At 37.9% G+C, this 22,443-nt stretch overlaps 1 protein-coding gene across 4 annotated transcripts; it reads right to left on the bottom strand.

Moving 5' to 3' along the window:
• Positions 1-17,876: 17,876 nt before the first annotated feature.
• On the bottom strand, positions 17,877-22,201 carry LOC107761255 (uncharacterized). 4 transcript variants are annotated; one of them, XR_001642551.2, is made up of 3 exons: positions 19,377-22,196; positions 18,278-18,775; positions 17,877-18,137 (listed from the first exon to the last, which is right to left on the bottom strand). XR_001642551.2 is itself a non-coding variant. In XM_016579462.2 (3 exons), the coding sequence occupies exons 1-3, from the start codon at positions 22,090-22,092 to the stop codon at positions 18,123-18,125; spliced, it is 3,129 nt and encodes a 1,042-aa protein (XP_016434948.1). In that variant the 5' UTR covers positions 22,093-22,197; the 3' UTR covers positions 17,877-18,122. The 4 variants fall into 4 exon arrangements, 3 of the variants coding, with proteins under 3 accessions (XP_016434948.1, XP_075092450.1, XP_016434949.1); XM_016579462.2 differs by having other exon boundaries at positions 18,378-18,775; positions 19,377-22,197; XM_075236349.1 differs by lacking the exon at positions 17,877-18,137 and having other exon boundaries at positions 18,204-18,775.
• Positions 22,202-22,443: the final 242 nt, after the last annotated feature.

Below are 22,443 nucleotides of genomic sequence, written 5' to 3'. Positions count from 1 at the left end.
TTGTTTGTATATGATGATTTTGGTGTGATTGCCACCTTGATTTTTATGTGAAACATTATTTTGTTGAGTTTTTCACTCTCGGACATATTTGTTAAGATTTTGTGCACATTATGATCGAGCCATGGGCTCCTTGTTAGGGAAATTTATGTATCATTGAATTTTGTGGCAAATTGTAGTATTTGAGCACTTGATGTGCAATCTGTGATAAATTTTAATAATTGAGCACTTGATGTGCAAATTTGTGATACGTTGAAATATTTGAGCACTTGAGGTGCAGTTTATGAGATGTGATATTGGCACGTTATTTTTGTTGGGAAGTTTTGTTCGGGTGTTTGCACGAGGTTTTCTGTTGTTCTATTGTTACTATTGATATTTGCACATGCAACGTGACAAGGCGGGATATATATATATATATATATATATATATATATATATATATATATATATATATATATGTGGGGGGAGGGGGGGGTTGCGCATGTGGCGAGACAAGGTGGGAACATTATTGTGCACGTGTGGCGAGACAAGGCAGGCATTTATGTTACTATTGCACACATGGTGAGACAAGGTGGGCTATGTGAGGGATTGATTTGTGATGGCCTGGGGGCATTGTTGATGTTGCATATTTACTTTTGGGACTACGACGAGGTACCTCGGGAGTGCTCTTTTTGTTGATATTTTCTATGGTTGCACTTACCTTTGGTTATTTTGTTTTTCCGTGATATGTAGATCCTTGTGTTCTCCCGTGATATATTATTTGATTTTATTGTGTGTTTGTATTCCTTGTTATAATGTGTTGGCTTTGGCTCTTGTACGAGACTCTAAGGATTTGTGTTCCTAGTTTTCTTTTTCTAATTTTTAAGGTTAATTTGTTTTGAATAAAAGAAATTTTTGTACGCTTTAATTCTTATAAGTTTCACATCCAAATCAGCAACTATTAGGTGTTTTATTTTTTTTTTATTGAAATGTTATTTTCTCCGCCCAAATAAATTTTAAAGTAAATTCATTCTTTTGTTGATTTTTCTACTTGATTTAAAAAAATTTAACTTCCCTTATTAGGAATAAATTGATCACGTGGATCTATATATACATTGATATTATTGGCACGTGAGTAGTCCATGCAAATGTGATAGAAATGTGGGCACGAGGTGCCGTGAAAATATAAAGGTGGGTTGAGACCCACCCGCATTTGATGATTATGAAATGAGATGTCACAGTGTGACTTTTAAAATTGAAGAATTATATTTTAAAGATATTTATTTGAAAGAGTTTTATATTCGAAGGATACTTATTTGAATGAAATATTTATTTGGAAGGTATTTTATTTGAAGGGTTCTTATGTGAAAGACTTGTTTAATTAGTTGTACTTGTGTTCTTTCTTATTTGTCAAAGAAATAATTGTGGTGTTCTTGCTACCTTACTGTTTATATAACTGCTATTTGTTCTCGATTATTTTAGTATGAAACATGTTATTTGACTACTGAGTGTCTTGACTATACCTCGTCACTACACCACTGAGTTTAGTCTTGATACGTACTGGGCACCGCTGTGGTGTGCTCATTCTACACTTCTGCACATATTTTTGTGCAGATTCAGGTATTGTTCGTTAGTAGATGTGCGGGTCGTTGTTGTGGAGACTCAAGGTAAACTTGTTGCTGCGTTCGTAGGCTTCGGAGTCACCTTCAAGTTTTCATTTTGCACTGTTTATTCTTAGTTCTTGACAATTGTATTTAGAAGCTTTATAGCAAACACTCTGTAGAGCTTATGACTTGTACTGCCAGGTTTTGGGAATTTGAAAGTTTAAGAGATTTCTATTTCAAATTGTTAGATGTTGTTTCAATTAATGTTAGGCTTGCCTAGTCCTTAAGACTAGGTTCTATCACGAAACCCAAACGGAGGGGATTTTGGGTCGTGAAACTGTATCAATCTCAACAAGCTGTAACAAGTCGTCAATACATTGCCAATATCAAACCACACGATGTACCACATAACTTATGTACTCAGAGTAACATCCTTAGACCGTTAGCTTCTTATTACCGAATCTGGTACCAGCAGTGTGATGACCCAAAATGTTATATTTAAATTTAATAAGTAATTCTGTGTTCTAAGACCTCGAAAAGCACCATTTATCATTCCCCGACTTGCGTGCACAGTCCGTACAATTTTCCTCAAATATTTTATGTGAAAAATGGATTAAAATGTGAAATAAAGCTTTAAAACTCAATTGGGTTGACTTTGGCTAATATTTTGAGCAGATGGACCCGGATCATTATTTTGACAATTTCGGTAGGTCCGTATCGTGATTTGGGACTTGGGCGTATGCCTGGAATCGAATTCCGAGGTCCCTAGCCCGAGATATGGAATTTTGATGAATAATTAAAAGCTTGAAAGCTTAATGATTTTTAAGAAATTACTGATGTTGGATTTATTGGCCTCGGTCCGTATTTTGGTTTCGGAGCCCGGTATAGGTCTACTATAATATTTATGACTTGTCTATCGAATTTGGTGAGAATTGGAGTTGATTTGACGTGATTCGGACGTCCGGTTGTAAAAATATAAGTTTTAAAGTTTTCTTGAAAACTTCCATTGATTTGGTGTCTGATTCGTAGTTCTAGGTATTATTTTGGAGATTTGATCACGCGAGCAAGTTTGTATGATATTTTTGGACTTGTGTGCATGTTTGGTTTGCAGCCCTGAGGGCTCGGGTGAGTTTCGGATAGGCTACGGGATGATTTTGAACTTAGAAAATCTGGTTTTTGAGCTTCTGTTGTCATCTGGTGCATTGTGCTTCGCGATCGCGAAGCCATTTCAGTGATCGCGAAAAGGAAATTGTAAGTAGTGAGTTTTACCCTTCGCGTTCGCAAAGATAGGCACGCGATCGCGGAAGGTAAACTCCCAGTGCACTACGAACGCAAGGGGCAAGTTGCAATCGTGTAGAAGGAAGTAAGGCAGAAGCTAGGCACGTCAATTGTGCTACGCGATCGTACAAGTAAGTACGCGATCGCGTAAAGCTAAAAAATGTACTCCGCAATCACATGAGCATTTACGCGATCGCGTAGAGTTAAAAGTCTGGGTAGCCAAAATGTGCTTCGCGATCGCGAAGCCATTCCTGCGATCGCGAAGAGTAAAATGAACTTGGGCAAAAGTTGTTCAACGCGATCGCGAACGAATTTCCACGATCGCGATGAGTAAAAATCCCAGAAACGGAACTTAAGTTATGAAAATGGGGTTTCGACCCATTTTCAACTCTTTTCCATTTTTGAGTTCGGGTAAGGCGATTCTTGGGCGATTTTCACGGGAAAACATTAGGGTAAGTGTTCCTTATACTATATTGATTATATTTCATAATTTCATACTCATTTATATCATGAATCCGTGAATTTATGGAAGAAAAACCAGAATTTTAATAAAATCTTCCAAAAACAATTTGATGGTCCATTTGACATCGGATTTCGTAAGTTTTTCCGATATTTGAGATGTGGGTCCCACTATCGAATATTTTAATGAATTTCGGATTTTTACCCGGAAAATTAGTAAATTCATATGGAATTAATTCCTATATTCGTATTGAGTATATTGAATTATTTGTGAATAGATTTGAAGCTTTTGGAGATAAATTTAAAAGGAAAAGTTGTGGTCGAGTAATTGATTGGAATTTTCAAAGCTAGGTAAGTGTCGTGGTTAACCTTGACTTGAGGGAATAGAACCCTTAAACTATTTGTTATGTGAAATATATGTGAACGACGTATAAGCGAGGTGACGAGTGTCTATACATCGTCAAATTAATTGATGCATAATTTCTTGAAAAATCATAAATTATTTTAAATCATGAATTAATTATTATAATAATTGTTTCTTTCATATTCTTTGTCAATTATTAATTCTTCATTTCCTGCATTAATTATTACATGCTATTTGAATTATGTGACTTAATTGTTATTTGACATTTAGCATATTAAATATTAAACTGCCTATTTTCTCCCTGATTTCTGTAATAATTTGTTATTTGTCATTGTTTGTTTCATAATTAAATCATAATTATTGTATGCTTGTTGTCTTATAATTTTATATTAATTGTTGCATTTAATGGAAAATTTCTTCTATAAGAATTGGTAAATGGATATATTGGAGGATCGGGTTGCACGCAGCAACATAATTGATTGAAGTGGATATATTGGAGGATCGGGTTGCACGCCGCAATAGACTTATTTAAAAGTCTATATTGGGGGATCGGGTTGCACGCCGCAACAGACTTATTAAAAAGTCAATATTTGGGGGATCGGATTACAAGCCGCAATAGACTTATTTAAAAGTCATTATATATACTTGATTAAAAATAATTATATGAGAGGATTGAAAATAAATATATTGTGAGAGCGGGTTGCACGCTGCAACAGAATTAAATATGAATATATTCTGAGAGCGGGTTGCACGCTACAATGGGAATTGATGGAAATGATAATTCGTTATGACTGTTGAGTTGGCTTCCATTATTATAAATGAGTTACCTGATTTAATTTTATTATTTGTTGTTGTTACTAATATTGCGTACAGGTTAATGTAAGTGACCCACCTTAGTCTCGTCACTACTTCGTCGAGGTTAGGCTCAGCACTTACCAGTACATGGGGTCGGTTGTACTAATACTACACTCTACACTTGTTGTGCAGATTTCAGAGTTGGTCCCATCAGCGTGCCATAGACTTGCTCGGATTTCAGCTACTCGAAGGAGACTTGAGGTATAACTCCACATCGTCTTTAGTTCTGAAGTCCCCGTCTATTTTATTTTAGCTGTGTATTTGTTTCGATACAGTTTTATTTTATTCAGTCCTTTAATTGTATTTATTCTAGAAGCTCGTGCACTTGTGACACCAATTCTGGGATGGTATTTAGACACCGTTATTTTTATGGATTACCCACTATATTTCAGACTTTACTTCCGCAATCGTTCTTTGTTATTAATAAATTTAAAAATTATTTTAAAAATTGATAATATTATTCTAACATTGTCTTTCCTAGAAAGTGAAATGTTAGGGTAGTATGACTGTTACTTAGTATGAGTCACATTTTGTGGATTTGGCCCGTCATACTCTTCTTTTACTACCTACGGAGTGAGAGAGAGTGAGGAGGTTTATTGGGTGACTCACTCACCCTATCAGACTTCAGATGGCCAAGGAGACCGGAAGTGAGATTTCTTTTCAGGCAGCTGCTAATGTTGCAAGGAGGATCGAGATGGTTCTTGCACAGGAGAGAGGGCAGAGGTTTGATAAGAGGCCTCGTCAGTTCGGTGGTTTCAGTGGTTCCTCGTCTAGAGGTAGGTGTAATTTTGATAGGGGTCATCCTCCTATACCGTTTCATTCAGCACTTATTTTGGTAATTTTGGTAATTTTGGTAGGGGTCATCCTCCCAGTGCTTTAGGGAGTCACAGTCATATTATGCCTTACTCCGGGTAGCCAGTATTCAGTGCACATTCAGCTTCAGCAGCCACGGCATCAAGATGGGTGTTATGAGTGTGGAAACATTGGTCACATCAGGAGGTATTGCCCTAGATTGGCGAGTAACAGATCTCGGTAAGATTCTCGTGCCATCATACCGGCACTGGTTGCTTCACCACCTACTCAGCCAGCTAGAGGTAGAGGTCAGGCAGCTAGAGGTGGAGGTCAGGCCATTAGAGGTAGAGGTCAGACCGTTAGAGGTGGAGGCCAGCCAGTTAGAGGCCGTCCCAGCGACGCAGTTCAGAGTGGTAGGGCCTAGCCCCGATTTTATGCTTTTCCAGTTAGGCTTGAGGCCGAGTCATTTGATGTTGTGATCATAGGTATTATTCTAGTTTTCCATAGAGATGCTTCAGTTCTATTTGATCCATGATCTACTTATTCCTATGTGTCCTCCTATTTTGCTTCATATTTGGTTGTGCCTTGTGATTCTCTGTGTGCTTCTGTATGTGTATCTACACCAGTGGGAGACTCTGTTATAGTAGATCATGTCTATCGTTCGTGTATGGTTACTATTGGTAATATTGAGACTAGTTACCATCAGTTGAAGATTGATTTGAGGTCTAGTTACCATCAGTTGAAGATTCGGGCATCTGATATCCCTAAAACAGCTTTTCGAACTAGGTATGGGCATTACGAATTCCTAGTGATGTCATTTGGGTTGACAAATTCCCCAGCAACATTTATGGATTTGATGAATCGGGTGTTCAAGCCCTATTTGAATTCTTTTGTGGTTGTATTCATTGATAATATCTTGATTTACTCCAGCAGTCGATAGGAGCATGAGCAACATCTACGGAGTGTGCTTCATACTTTGAAGAATAATCAGTTATATGCCAAGTTTTCAAAATGTGAGTTTTAGTTAGACTCAGTTGCCTTTTTGGGACATGTTGTGTCGGCAGAAGGCATAAAGGTGGATCCTAAGAAGATAGAGGTTGTTCAGAATTGGCCTAGACCTACTTCAGTTATAGAGATCCGGAGTTTCCTGGGTTTGGCAGGTTATTATCGTCGGTTCATGGAAGGGTTTTCATCTTTAGCAAGAACATTGACCAGACTAACCCAGAAGGGTGTCCCATTCAGATGGTCAGACGAGTGTGAGTTGAGCTTTCAGAAACTCAAGATCGCTTTAACTACGGCGCCAGTGTTAATATTACCCACAGGTTCAAGATCATATACAGTATATTGTGATGCATCTCACACTGGGCTTGGTGCAGTATTAATGCAAGATGGCAGGGTGATTGCATATGCGTCGCGCCAATTGAAAGTTCACGAGAAGAATTAACATGTTCATGACTTAGAACTAGCAGCCATTGTTCATGCGCTGAAGATTTGGAGGCATTACCTCTACGGTGTCTCGTGTGAGGTATTTACTGATCATCATAACCTTTAGTACATGTTCAAACAAAAAAATCTTAATTCAAGGTAGAGAAGATGGTTGGAGTTGTTGAAAGACTATGATGTCACCATTTTGTATCACCCTGGAAAGGCCAATGTGGTGGACGATGCTTTGAGTAGAAAGGCTGTGAGTATGGGTAGTCTTGCCTATATTCCGATTGGTGAGAGGCCATTAGCTGCAGATGTCCAAATTTTGGCTAATCAGTTTGTGAGATTAGTTGTTTCAGAACCGAGTCGGATTCTAGCTTGCACAGTCGCTCGGTCTTCTTTATATGAGTGTATCATAGATAGGCAGTATGATGATCCTCATTTACTTGCCCTTAATGACACGGTGCGGCACAGTGATGCTAAACAGGTTGCTGTGGGGAGAGATGGAGTTCTGCGAAAGCAGGGTCGTATTTGTGTGCCTAATGTGGATGGGATTCGTGAATTTATTCTTGAAGAGGCACGCAGTTCCAGGTACTCTATTCATCCAGGTACCGCCAAAATATATCAAGATTTGCGGCACATTATTGGTGGAGGAGAATGAAAAAGGATATAGTTGCATATGTAGCTCGGGGTCTAAATTGTTAGCAAGTTAAGTACGAGCATCAGAGACCTGGTGGTTTGCTTCAGAAGTTAGAAATTCTTGAATGGAAATGGAAGCGTATCACTATGGATTTTGTTGTTGGGCTCCCACGGACTCAGAGAAAATTTGATGCAGTTTGGGTCATTGTGGATAGGTTGACCAAGTCAGGACATTTCATTCCAGTGGCAGTTACCTATTCTTCAGAGAGGTTAGCTGAAATTTACATTCGTGAGATTGTCCGCCTTCACAGTGTGCCTGTGTCTATTATTTCAGATTGAGGTACGCAGTTTACCTCACACTTCTGGAGGGCTTTACAGTGTGAGTTAGGCATACGGGTTGAGTTGAGCACAGCATTTCATCCACAGACAGATGGACAGTCAGAGCGCACCATTCAGATATTAGAAGATATGCTTTGCGCTTGTGTTATAGACTTTGGAGGTTCTTGGGATCATTTTTTGCCACTTGCGGAGTTTGCTTATAATAATAGCTACCAGTCGAGCATTCAGATGGCTCCATATGAGGCATTATACGGAAGGTGATGTCGTTCGCTAGTTGGCTAGTTTGAACCGGGAGAGGCTCGGTTATTGGGTACCGATTTGGTATAAGATGCCTTGGATAAGGCCAAGATTATTCAGGATCGAATTCGCACAGCTCAGTCTAGGCAAAAGAGTTATGCCGACCGTAAAGTTCATGATATTGCATTGATGGTTGGAGAAAGAATATTCCTCCGAGTTTCACCTATGAAAGGTGTAATGAGGTTCGGAAAGAAGGGCAAGTTGAGCCCTAGGTATATCGGACCCTTTGAAGTTCTTGAAAGGGGGGGTGAAGTAGCATACAGGCTTGCATTACCACCTAGTTTATCAATGGTTCATCTGGTGTTCCATGTGTCTATGCTCTGGAAATATCATGGTGATCCGTCCCATGTGTTAGATTTCAGCTCAGTCCAATTGGACAAAGATTTGACTTACGAGGAGGAACCAGTGGTTATTCTTGCCCGGCAAGTCCGACAGTTGAGGTCTAAGAGTTATCCTTCAGTTCGAGGGCAATGGAGAGGTCAGCCGGTAGAGGCATCTACCTGGGAGTCCGAGTCATACATGCAGAGTAAATATCCACACTTATTCACCGGCTCAGGTATTTATTTTTTTCTAACTCCGTTCGAGGACGAACGTTTGTTTTAGAGGTGGAGGATGTGATGATCCAAAATGTCATCTTTAAATTTAATAAGTAATTCTATGTTCTAAGACCTCTAAAAGCACTATTTATCATTTCTCGACTTGCGTGCGCAGTCCGTACAATTTTACGAAAAGTTTTTATGTGAAAAATTGATTAAAATGTGAAATAGAACTTTAAAACTCAACTGGGTTGACTTTGGACAACATTTTGAGCAGACGGACCCGGATCAGTATTTTAAAAATTATGGTAGGTCCGTATCTTGATTTGGGACTTCGGCGTATGCACGAAATCGAATTCCGAGATCACTAGCCCGAGATATGGAATTTTGATGAAAAATTAAAAGCTTGAAAGCTTAATAATTTTTAAGAAATTACTAAAGTTGGATTTATTGGCCTCGGGTCCGTATTTTGGTTCCGAAGCCCGATATAGGTCCCCTATAATACTTATGACTTGTCTGTCAAATTTGGTGATAATCGGAGTTGATTTGACGTGATTCGTACGTCCGGTTGTAAAAATATAAGTTTTAATGTTTTCTTAAAAATTTTCTTTGTTTTGGTATCCGATTCATAGTTCTAGGTGTTATTTTGGCGATTTGATCGCGCGAGCAAGTTTGTATGATGTTTTAGGACTTGTGTGCATGTTTGGTTTGGAGCCCCGAGGGCTTGGGTGAGTTTCGGATAGGTTACGGAATGATTTTGAACTTAGAAAATCTGATTTTTGAGCTTCTACTGTCATCTGGTGCATTGTGCTTCGCGATCGCGAAGTCATTCCTGCGATCACGAAGAGGAAATTGTAAATAGTGAGTTTTACCCTTCGCGTTCGCGAAGATACGCACGCGATCGCGGAAGGTAAACTCTCAGTGCATTGCGAACGCAAGGGACGAACTGTGATCGCGTAGAAGGAAGGAAGGCAGAAGATAGGCACGTCAATTGTGCTACGTGATCGCACAAGTAAGTACGCGATCGCGTAAGGCAGGAAAAATGTACTCCGCTATCGCATGAGCATTTATGCGATCGCGTAAAGTTAAAAGTCTGGGCAGCCAAAATGTGCTTCGTGATCGTGAATCCATTCCCGCGATCGCGAAACCATTCCCGTGATCGCGAAGAGTAAAATGAACCTGGGCAAAATTTGTTCTACGCGATCGCGAACGAATTTCCGCGATCGCGATGAGTAAAAATTCTAGAAACAGAAATTTAAGTTCTAGAAATAGGGTTTCAACCCATTTTCAACTCTTTTCCATTTTTGAGCTCGGGTAAGGCTATTCTTGGGCGATTTTCAAGGGAAAATATTGGGGTAAGTTTTCCTTATCCTATATTGATTATATTTCATGATTTCATACTCATTTATATCATGAATCCGTGAATTTATGGAAGAAAATCAGATTTTTAATAAAATCTTCCAAAAACGATTTGATGGTCCATTTGACAGAAATTGATAAATTTTGTATGGTTGGACTCGTATCGGAACGGGTGTTCGAATTTCGTAAGTTTTTCCGATATTTGAGATATGGATCCCACTGTCGAATATTTTAATGAATTTTGGATATTTATCCGAAAAATTAGTAAATTCATATGGAATTAATTCCTATGATTCGTATTGAGTATATCGAATTGTTTGTGAATAGATTTGAAGCTTTTGGAGAAAAATTTAAAAGGAAAAGCCGTGGTCGAGTAATTGATTAGAATTTGCAAAGCTAGGTAAGTGTCGTGGTTAACCTTGACTTGAGAAAATAGAACCCTTAAACTATTTGTTATGTGAAATGCATGTGAATGACGTATAGGCGAGGTGACGAGTGTCTATACATCGTCAAATTAATTATTTCATAATTACTTGAAAAATCATAAATCATGTTAAATCATGAATTAATTATTATAATAATTGTTTCTCATATTCTTTGTCAAATATTAATTATTGATTTCATGCATTAATTGTTATATGCTATTTGAATTATGTGTCTTAATTGTTATTTGACATTTAGCATATTAAATATTAAACTGCCTATTTTCTCCATGATTTCTGTAATAATTTGCTATTTGTCATTGTTTGTTTCATAATTAAATCATAATTATTATATTAATTGTTGCATTTAATGAAAAAATTTCTTCTATAAGAATTGGTAAATGGATATATTGAAGGATCGGGTTGCACGCCGCAACATAATTGGTTGAAATAGATATATTGAAGGATCGGGTTGCATGCCGCAACAGACTTATTAAAAAGTCTATATTGGAGGATCGGGTTGCACGCCGCAACAGACTTATTAAAAAGTCAATATTTGGGGGAACGGATTGCATGCCGCAATAGATTTATTTAAAAGTCATTATATATACTTGATTAAAAATAATTATATGAGAGGATTGAAAATGAATATATTGTGAGAGCAGGTTGCACGCTGCAACGGAATCGATAGAAATGATAATTGATTATGACTGTTGAGTTGGCTTCAATTATAATAAATGAGTTACCTGATTTAATTTTATTATCTGTTGTTGTTACTAATATTGCGTATAGGTTAATGTAAGTGACCCACCTTAGCCTCGTCACTTCTTCGTCGAAGTGAGGCTCAGCACTTACCAGTACATGGGGTCGGTTGTACTGATCCTACACTCTATACTTCTTGTGCAGATTTCGGAGTTGGTCCCAACGGCGTGCCATAGACTTGCTCGGATTTCAGCTACTCAGAGGAGACTTGAGGTATAACGGCACATCGTCCGCAGTTCTGAAGTCCCTGTCTATTTTACTTTAGCTGTGTGTTTGTTTCTAGACAGTTTTAATTTATTCAGACCTTTAATTGTATTTATTCTAGAAGCTCGTGCACTTGTGACACCAATTCTGGGATGGTATTTAAACACCATTATTTTTATGGATTACCCACTCTATTTGAGACTTTACTTCCACAATCGTTCTTTGTTATTAATAAATTTAAAAATTATTTTAAAAATTAATAATATTATTCTAACGTTGGCTTGCCTAGCAAGTGAAATGTTAGGCACCCTCACGGTCCGAAGGTGGGAACTTCGGGTCGTGACAGGCGGCATACCTCATATCAAGTAAAACTTTGTTCCAAACCTTCACAACACTGGTAATGATGTAAGAAACATGTAAAACCTCATAAACACTTACCCAATCAACAAGTCGTGGAGTGCTTAAATCTCTTTTACTATTTCATAAACTTTTACGATTTTGAACGACTTTTAATTTCTTTGGATAATACACAAATTTTCAACTATAATGGACACCTGATTTTCCAATATGCAAATTTTTTCATTACTTAGATTTAAATTAATTAACCTAAGTTTGGCCGGTTAACTGTAATTAACGGATCATATAGGATGCTTTAATAACCTTCCATATAGGATTAATTAGAACCCTTACCCATAATCATAAGGTTAAATAGACTATATAAACAGAGTTAACTTTGGCATTATTTAGATAAAATATAGTGTCCTAATTCACCTTAAAATAATTAGGTGACGACTCTCTTAAAATTAATTGAACTTTGGGTTTCTAATAGGTTATACTCTAATTTGACCCGTGTTAAAATGGGGTATAACAACTTGGCGACTCTGCTGGGTACTTTAGGTTTTAAACCATAACAAACTGCTATTGTTTTCAACTAGTTAGGAGGTAGAGGTTTATGTTAAAAATCTTTCATTTGTAAACTATGTATTAATAGGACTTGTTAATCATTGAGTTTGTTAGGATCGGGAACCCGGGTAGTGCGGAATATAGCCAAACAACGGTATAATGACAATAATAAAGACAATGGAAGTTGATAACAACGACAATTAAAGTAGATAAAGAAGACACAAATTTAATGTGGTTCGGTCAAAGTGACATACGTCCACAAGCGAAGAGGAGCAATTTACTATAAGAATAAGAGTACAAAAGAGAGTACAGAATTAGGGTAAATACTCTAATTAATCCCAAATACCCTAAGAGAATAACCTCACAAGATCACTCCAAAGAAACGGTTCACACAAGTGCTTCCCAACACTTAACTCTCATACAAAATACTCTTAATAAAGGAAGAAAGGAAGAAACAAGAAATGAAGACTCAAGTCTTGTTGGTGTGTCTAAAATGAACTAATGGCCTTCCCTTTTATAGACAAAAAAGTCTTGACCTCTTAGGTGTAAAAGAAGAGATACAACTTGTGCAAATGGTGTCCAACACACAATGCAATATTTTTGGGTCCCAAAGAATATTGCCAGCAAAGTCTACACTTTGCAAAGATGCTTATGCTTACGTGAGATGGACTCCATTTGACAAAATAATGGTCATATTAGTTATTTAGGATTTGGCATTATCTATTCATTTTAACGTAATATGAAAATGGAAGAGTATTTTGTTAATGTGTTCTGGGAGTTTATAGCCTTTAAATCTCATTCAAATGGTAGAAATTATGTCTATAAGATTAAATATTGTGTATACGATTCTCACCATGTAGAATCATGCCTATAGGATTCTAATGAAATATATGTGCTTATATCTATGTTAGCCTGAATATCTTAACGCCCTCTTCTTTTAGGATTTGTGAAGTAAAAGCAAAAAACGAATGCTAATGTATCATGAGCGTAGAATTGATGGAATTAATATGACTTCCTATTAACTTGAGGCTCATTTAGCAAATGTCTGTTGAGTTGAGTTAATAGTTGGATGTGATCTTACATACTCAGTTTAGCTTTAACCTCCTTTTATCCATGTTGTAGATAAAGTGACAGTTAAATTAAAAACCATGTCCTTCGGATTTTGAATGAAGAGATATCACTGTTTAGGCGTAATGCACCTGATGAACGCATCTTTTAAGTTCTGAAATTTGTTATGTTACAGGGGAGTGTTTAGATTATAAAGTTTAACAATATGATCCCAAAATATGCTTAGAATATGGTACTGTCTTTGTGTGATTTCGTGCGAGTAACCTTGTGGAATAAATTTATATTCAATAGTTGTATCGTTGCTATACGTTTCAAATCACTTCTCTTATTCTTTTATTTCTCTTTTTCTTTGCATGTCATACACACCGGAGCCGAAGAGTCTCAGGAGAGACTCAACGCCGCTGCCGAAGCAAACTCAGCACCAATCTCCTCTCATTTCTTGAATAGCGGGACTCCGAGATTTGCCCTGTCGAAGAATCGGATAGGAAAATTGCTTGTTTATTTTGCCTTATTCCTTCTACTTTGGATTCATTTTCTGCTGACTAACATTTCATTTGTATGTTTTGCCTGAGGTTGTTTCTTTTTTGCATGCTCAAGACTTAAATTACTTAGAATGTCTAACTAGTATTTCTTTCTTATTCAAAATAAGTTTTAAACTTTGTTGTAGCGGTTGGCCCGTTTTTATCCAGATGAGCCTTTTTTTTCTCTAGTTAATTATTTGGAGTCAAACAAGTTTTGAATTCTAAACAACTTAAATCTCTTTTTCTATTTCATAAACTTTTACGATTTGGAATGACTTTTAATTTCTTTGGATAAAACACAAATTTTCAACTATAATGGACACCTGATTTTATGCAAATATTTTCATTACTTAGCTTTAAATTAATTATCCTAAGTTTGGTCGGTTAACCGTAATTAACAGATCATATAGGGTGCTTTAATAACCTTCCCTATAGGATTAATTAGAACTCTTACCCATAATCATAAGGTTAAATAGACTATATAAACAGAGTTAAGTTTGGCATTATTTAGATAAAAGATGGTGTCCTAATTCACCTTAAAATAATTAGGTGGCGACTCTCTTAAAATTAATTGAACATTGGGTTTCCAATAGGTTATACTCTAATTTGACCCGTATTAAAATGGGGTATAACATTTGGGAATACGAACCACATTGGATTTGGTTCGTGAGGATGCTACCTAGTGGTATCACAACTTCGAGCCGTATGGGCAGTATGTATCTAAGATGGGGATCAATGTGACCACTTTGGAGATGAATTTCCCCGATGTGCTAGCCAGGTTAAAAAGTATGAAGATGGACAAGTTCATTGAGTGTCGTGGACATGCAAACTTGAGCATGGTAAAAGAGCTGTATGTGAATTGGAACGAGCACATGTTCTTGTCGTGGGTCAGAGTGAAGGAAATGCCATTGGATAAGGAGTCGTTATGCAAGTTCTTAGGGGTTGATTTCCCAAACCCGAGGAGGTTGCAAAAGTCTGTAAGGTGCCCGAGCTACACTGCTATTCATCACTCTGTGTGGCGTAGATTCTGATGCTAAGTGGACGAGGACAAAGAATGATACCCACAGTGAGATGCTCTGAATTGACTTCAATAAAACTGCCAAGGTGTGGCAGAACTTTGTGCAAGCCAGACTGATGTCAGTGGAGCACAACACCGGGTGCACTCGAGCTAGGGTGTGCTTGATCTTCTTTCTGATGACTGGGAGGCCAGTCAAAGTGGGTGAGATTATGTTGGAGGAGATGGCTCGCATTCGCTTTGGGCGAAAAATAAAGAAGTTTTTCTTTGGTAACCTGCTAACACGGTATATGCTTTCTCGTAAGGTACCTGATTACCTTGGTTATGACGACTTGGTTGAGGCTCCGAAGGGACTGATAGATATTATTTCCTTGCTAGATTCCACTTCCAAGCTGAGTCTGACTGCTTCAAACTAGCCGGAGAAAAAATTTAACAGGTATCTATACAGTTCACTGAACTTGATGATGAGCCGAATGGGAGTGACTGATGAGGAGCGGATGCAACTGCGCAATGATCTGCCTAGTGCTTCAAAGGAAATGTTTGAGATTGCGCTTGGCAGTCCCATTCACCCATCGAAGGATGAAAACACCAACAAGGGATCGGATGATGGGGATGATATAGATGTTGAGGTCATGGGGCCAATGGCTTTGTTGCCGCTTGGAGAAAATGATGAAGAGCCCAGAGCTTCAAATGTTGGGTGTTCTGAGGACGAAGGTCCGAGTAGGAGGGAGTTTTTCTTCCACCTTAGTTTTATTTTGAATTCTTATATGCATCGAGGACTATGCATAACATAAGTGTGGGGTGGGAGAACTACTTTCTGAGTGTACTTGCATAAAATCGTTCTTTCTCATTAGTTATTTTAATTATTAACTCGTAGTTAGTAGTAGTTTAGTTAGAGTAGTGGAATATTTAAAAAACGAAAATATGGAGAAAAAAAAATAGAAAAAATTTAGATTTTTTCCGACGATGGATCTCTTGGACAACTTTCTTGAGGGCTTAAGGTTTGATTAAAAATACCAAAAAGATTTTCTTTTGCTTTTATTAGGATAGTTAGGTAGTGATTCCCTTTGTTTTTATTTGGGCACTGATTCTTTTCCAAGGATATAGCTTGAACCGGGTTCTTTGCTGTATTATTTTAGGAGTAGGATAATAAGAAAACTGAGTTGCTCTAGATACCTATGACATGTTTGGTGTTGGAACCATAGGATATGGCATGAGCTCTGTCTTCCTGTTGTATTTGATTTGAATTGTGATGCCTAAGTGAAATAAATAGCCTACTCTGTGACTTTTTTCTCAGTTGTTTGACTTGTATATCACCTAGTGCATTATAGCTTAAAATTATGTGCTTGCTTGACCTGAGTGTTGAACAGATTTGTCTTGATTGAATCATGTTCAATGTCTATGTAAGGATTCGTGATTTTCTATGCTATCTTGTGTAGTCTAGAACTTTCCCTGCTTGTTAGTCAAAGCGAAATCATTAAGTTGAGCTAGTCTACGAGATGACGTAGGCAGTTCTTTGCTCGATCATAGATGTGTTTGTCACTTACAAATAAAAAATTTTTGTTTTTAACCCCTTTGAGCATGTAGATCTTTTCCTTGGCACCCACATTATAAGTCATATCCCTAATTTTATTCTTAACTTAAGCTTGTTGAACCTTTACCTCCGAAGGCACTTAATCGCTAAAAGAAGTAAGGTGAGAGATAGGGATGTAGCTTTCCAGCGGAACAATGGAAGGGACCACAAGGTGCACTAAAGTTATAAAAAGGCCAATAGTCGATGAACTTTAATGTAAGAAGTGTGTGTAGAAAAAGAAAAAAGAAAGAAAAGAAAAGGCAAAAAAAAAATACAAATAATGTTGCTCGTCAAAAAGAAAAAAAATGCACCTCATACTCTTACTAATTCGTGCTAGTGGGGAGGTAGAATTTCTTAATTGAAAAAAATGTGCTAGGTGTATGGTTTGTGGCAGGTTGAATTGGTTGAGAAGAATATGTGTTCGACTTGTAAGTGTAGTGTATTAAAGTGTTTAGGAGGGTTAGTCATTATTCCTAAATGTATCATACCCATCCCTTAGCCTACATTACAACTTTAAAGTCCTAATTGATCCTAGATTTGGCTAGCTTAGATTAGTAGAGATGTACACTATGGGCAAGCTTATGGTACGACCACGGGATGCACATGAACTTCTTTGAGAGAGTGAGTGTTGTCTGTTTACTTGTGTGATGTCCTTAAATTATGTTCAAAGTTATATTTGAATGTATGGACTATTTCTATATTCACTCTCTCTTATTTGTTGGTGAGGGCACATGGTCTCATGACTGATTGGTGGTGTTGTTAATTTCTGTTGTTGGGTGAGTGTGCGAGTTGAGGGTGCTTAGTGGTAATGAGTCGGCTCTTGAGGTAAGGTGGCTATGGGTAGGTTGCTGGAATTGGTTGAATTATATTGCTTATACTTGGGCATGTTTAAAATGGGAGGAATGTGAATTTCGTATCCTCATGCTTGATTGCCGGTAACGACCATAGTCAAAGGTAGAGTGTATGATTGAAAAAATTTAATTGCTCCTCCATAGTTGTATGTAAGTCGTTGGGGATGTAGTTGATAGTTCCATTGCTCTAGGGAGAGCAAGAGTTTAAGTGTGGGGTGTTGATATATGCATATCGCCTCGCATTTTACTCATATTTCATGGATTTCGGATGTGTAAGGTAATAATTTATTCTAATTCGCAGTATTTTTATGTGTAGGAGTCACCCGGAGGCAATGTGGGACGAAAGTGCACGAGGTGAAGCAAAAAGAGAACAAAAGAAAAAAAAACGGGCAGTGCATCACCCAGGCCAACTCGTTACCCTGCCTAGGGTGCAGATTACAGTTCCAAAATGTTTTTGGCCAGGGCTAGCGCGACGCGCTACCCTGGACGCTGGGTGATGGAACACTCTCCTATTTTGTACGGGACAAGGTTTTGACGACCCTACACACCCTAACTCGTATAAAAAAAAAGTTTAAACCTATTTTGGAGAGGGGAGATGCCGCTTTGAGAGGAAAACATACACACGGAACACTCGGGAGCAAGAATTCTCAGTTCTTCTTCATCTTTCTTAGTATTTTCAATTATTCAAAAACTTGTGAAATTGTTTAACTTTATTATGAGTGGATAACACCCATAAGTTCTGGGGTTGTGATTTAGCCATGAATATTGTTATTCGAAGTTGACATTACCTAGCTAGCTCTCAAGAACTTCAAATATGATGTTGAGACTGGCAGGAGGAAGCTTGAGATCAGTTGTGTTATTGTCATGGCTATTCAATGATCTAATAGTGCAGCAGCTGTAGACATCAAGTAGAACTAACATTAACATATTACTCAAGATAATCAATAAGGCATCTAACTAAGAAACTTGCGAAGAGCTAGCTTTAGTTTTACTTATAATCTTCTATAACTATAAATTAAAAGAGCAGAATCGAACCTTAAATTCATGAACTTGTTTCATAGTGCAGATTACCTCGTGTCACTAAACATGAGACGGACTAACATTACACCTGTCAATGCGGGCGGAAGCTTATTACCTGTTCTTTCCAGTATGCTTGCTCCAAGAACAACTTCCTCAATGAATTGAGTTCTCCAACGATATCATTGGTCCTCCTCCTTTCTTTTGGAAATTCTACAGAGCAGGCAACTCCAATTTGAATCACCGCAACTAAGAATGATTCAAAAAAGTCAGTGGCACTGCTTCTGTTGTTATCAAGTTTGTATTCCTTTCCTAGTTCATCCCTTTCCTGGAGAAGAATGGGATCTGTTATATGCATCACTCTGTCCGGTAAAGAAGCCTTGGCATAGTTATGAAGATTTAAACTATCTTTAAACATTTCATCAGTTGGTCTCCTCCCAGTAAACATTTCCAAGAGCATTATGCCAAAGCTGTATAAATCTCCATAGATTGAGGCGTCACTTCCCATACCCAACTCTGAGATGCATTTACATGTCAACGAGAAATATTATAGAATAAGACATACTTTTCCCAAAAGATAGAAGAATACTTATACATGACAGCAGAAATCTTGATTTATGGCTAATGCAGAAAAGGCTTGGCAGAACTGGTAAAATTGCTGCCATGTGACCAGGAGGTCACATGTTCGAGCTATGGAAACAACCTCCTACAGAAATGCAGGGTAGGGCTGCGTACAATAAACCCTTATGATCCGGCCCTTTCCCGGACCCCGCGCATAGTGGGAGTTTGGTGCACCGGGGTTGCAGAAAACGCTTAGCAGAAAATAAGCCAGTCTAGAAGACAAAATGTCAGTTACATGATGACTATTCTGAAATTACTTTTATTCCTATATGTTTCAGTCACTTAATTTTTGGACAAGATTTTACTCAAGAAAATATGGGCAAGTACAAACTAAATCAAACAATTGGATGATTCCAAAGCTAAACTTGGAGCCACTTAAAGCAGAATGTCCATGCTCTTGAATTGCATACTAGGTTCGACACTTGAGACTAACTTTAGTAGGTGAGTGTAATAATTGAGGAAAGGAAAAAAAATGGAATTTGCAAGGCGGTATTACCTGGAGGTGTATACCCAATAGTTCCTCCAACACAAGTAGAAGTTTTTGGATTTGCTGAAGAGTTGTGAATAGCTGGTGGAATAAATCTTGCCAAACCAAAATCACCAACATGTCCAGTCATGTTCTCATCGAGGAGAATATTGCTTGGCTTCAGATCACGATGAATTATTGGGGGTTGGCAATCATTATGAAGATAATCCAGAGCACATGCAACATCAATGGCAATGTTTAATCTTTGAAGAAATCCTAGCTTCTTGTGCTCATGTGACTCCTGAGGAGTGAAATGCAACCACTCCTGCAGACTCCCCTTATCCATGTATGCGTAAACTATAGCTTTGAATTCATTGCCCTCATAATCAATACTTGAGCATGCACTTAACACCTTTACAATATTACGATGTCTTATGTTCTTCAGAATCTCACACTCTGCTAAAAAACTCTTGGAAGCTGCATGGTGTGAAAGGTCCAGTACCTTAACAGCAAAAACTGTACCATCGTCTTCAGAAATTCCCTTATATACAGACCCAAAAGCACCCATGCCCAGCAAATTTGATACAGAGAATCCATCAGTTTCCCTATGGAGATGCTGATAAGATACTCTTATGGTCGAGTTTTCAGGTGTATCTGTAACTGGTGCTTTTCTCGATCCACCTAACTGTGGAATGCCAAGAAAACAAACTATAGATGTCAACCCTATAAGCCCGCTGACTACTGGAATTACTATTTTCAAGGGGAAACCTGATTTCTTTTCTTTCTTTACTTCTGCACTGCAAGCCGGAAGGTCCAACTCTGGTATACCCCCACAGAGATTTCTATTTCCTATAATAGAAACAACACTAACATTATTGAAGATACCTCCAATTGGGATTTCACCTTCCAAATTATTGCTAGACAGATCTACAACCTGCAGAAATTTGAAGTCTTTCAAGAATCTTGGGATTTCACCTGACAGATTATTGTGAGAAAGGACTAAAAGTTCCAGGCCTCGCAAATTATTCATGGTTGAAGGAATACTACCCTGAAAGTTGTTGTTGTTCAAATCTAGTGCTTCAAGTTTCAGACAAGTACCTAGAGTAGTAGGAATTTGGCCCCGCAACTTGTTATCAGATAGGTTTAAGTAGCCTAGATTGCTCAACTTCCCGATTTCCTTCTGAAGGATCCCAGTTAAGTGGTTATGAGATAGGTCGAGGCCCTCTGACAAGGATGAAATTTCAAGAATTTCTGATGGTATGAAACCACTAATGTTATTTGAGCCAAGATCCAACAGTTCCAAATTGTGACACTTGCCTAAACTGGAAGGAATTCTCCCCCGGAGATTGTTTTCTCTTAAACTGAGTCTGGTTAAGGAAGCTAAATTTCCAAAAGAGATTGGAATTTGGCCTGACAACAGATTTCCAAGTAAGGCCAACTCCTGCAGGTTTATCAGATCCCCAATTTCAGATGGAATTTCACCATAGAATCTGTTGTAAGCCCCGAAGAAAGCCTCTAGCTTCTTGAGATTGGATATCCCTCTTGGGAGTTTTCCAGAAATCTGATTGTAAGACAGAGAAAGCTCTATTAGTTCAGACGAAAGATTACTAACAGATGCAGGTAAGACTCCACCAAAGTTATTTGTATTGAGCTCCAAAAGCTCCAAGCTGGTGGCATTCACCAATGTGGTGAGAAAGCTGAGGTCATCATCCTCCCCCTTCCCGAGATGATTGTAAGCAACTAAAAATCTCCGCACGTTCAGCAGATTTCCAAGGGGCGGTACTTTTCCTGTGAGCCCATTTCTACCAGCAACAAGAAACTGAAGTTTTGTGGAATTTGATAATGTTACTGGAATATTTCCAGTTATGTTGTTTCTATGAATGCTGAGGAACTGCAAATTAGGAAGAGTAATACCAAGCAATGGAGGCAACTTCCCCTCTATATGATTTGATCCAACATCAATGGCTACCATAGATGAATGATTGAAAAGACAAGGAGGCAATGTTCCACTCAGGTTGTTCTCGTTCACTACAAAGTACTTTAAGTTGGGCAATTGGCATAATTCATCAGGTATTTTGCCTACCAAATTGTTCTTGCTTGCCAAAAAGGTATCAAGTGTAGAAAGATTACCAAGAGAAGGTGGAATACCTCCTGTAAAGTAGTTAGAAACAAGTAAAAGTTGTTGAAGTTTCAACAAGGTGCCTAATTCTGCTGGAATTATGCCTACCAACATATTATATGAAAGAACAACAGAAAAAAGGTTGAAGCAACCAGAAATGTTTGAAGGAATATGACCAGTGAATGAGTTATTGTCAAGGCGTAAAACCTGTAACTTATGTAAGTAGCCAAGCTCTGATGGGATTTCACCTGAAAAGCTATTATTTTGGAGCTTAAGGACATGAAGAAAGCTCAGATTGCCAATGCTTGGTGAAAACGTACCTCTTAGTTTCAGACAACTAAGATCCAAAACAGTGACTCGTCTGTGACGGCGACCACATGAAACACCAGGCCAGTCACAGAAATGGATGGTTTCATTCCAGGAGTCCATGATCCTAAAGGGATCATCAATGATCATATTCTTGATTGCAACAAGTGATATTTTGTCTATTTCATTTCCTTCCACCTGAATTATAGATGAGGGTTGCAAAAAGAAGGCCAGTAAAGATAAAAAGGCAGTATACTTGAAAGCATACAAGTGACAAGAGTAGCTCAACTGAAAATTCTCTGTATGACTTGGAAGAATCATTTTAAATGTAGAACTGAAAAGTGGACTGGAGAAATGGCTAGAGAGAGTAAAATTGATTGCACAAAACACTAGTCTAATATTCTAATTTATTTCACCCATTTTGAAAAATATTTCATGATATTGACAATTGAGGTATTTCATGGAAGACTACAAAATACAGAAAAGGATAGACTTTGACAGATTCACGTGCAAGATTCTCCTAGTACGCTAGGAACAACAAATTGGAAAATTTAGGCCAGTGTGCTTGACTTGTTGGTAAATATTCAATTAATGTTCGTCCTTTCTCTAATCTCCGCCAAACTGGATTGCTCAGTTCTATCAGATCTTATTTGAATTTATTTTCTTGTCTTG

Source organism: Nicotiana tabacum, chromosome 2, assembly GCF_000715075.1.
Source record: "Nicotiana tabacum cultivar K326 chromosome 2, ASM71507v2, whole genome shotgun sequence".
Lineage (NCBI taxonomy): Eukaryota > Viridiplantae > Streptophyta > Magnoliopsida > Solanales > Solanaceae > Nicotiana > Nicotiana tabacum.
The sequence above is the reverse complement of the archived record's forward strand: the minus strand, read 5'-3'. Positions and strand labels throughout refer to the sequence as shown.

Bases quoted from the DNA above. Each gene is read 5' to 3' on its own strand.
- LOC107761255 (XM_075236349.1), bottom strand. From the start codon at position 22,092: ATGATTCTTCCAAGTCATACAGAGAATTTTCAGTTGAGCTACTCTTGT. The intron at 18,776-19,376 runs GTAATACCGCCT...AATGCATCTCAG, and splicing joins TATTGGGTATACACCTCCAG to AGTTGGGTATGGGAAGTGAC.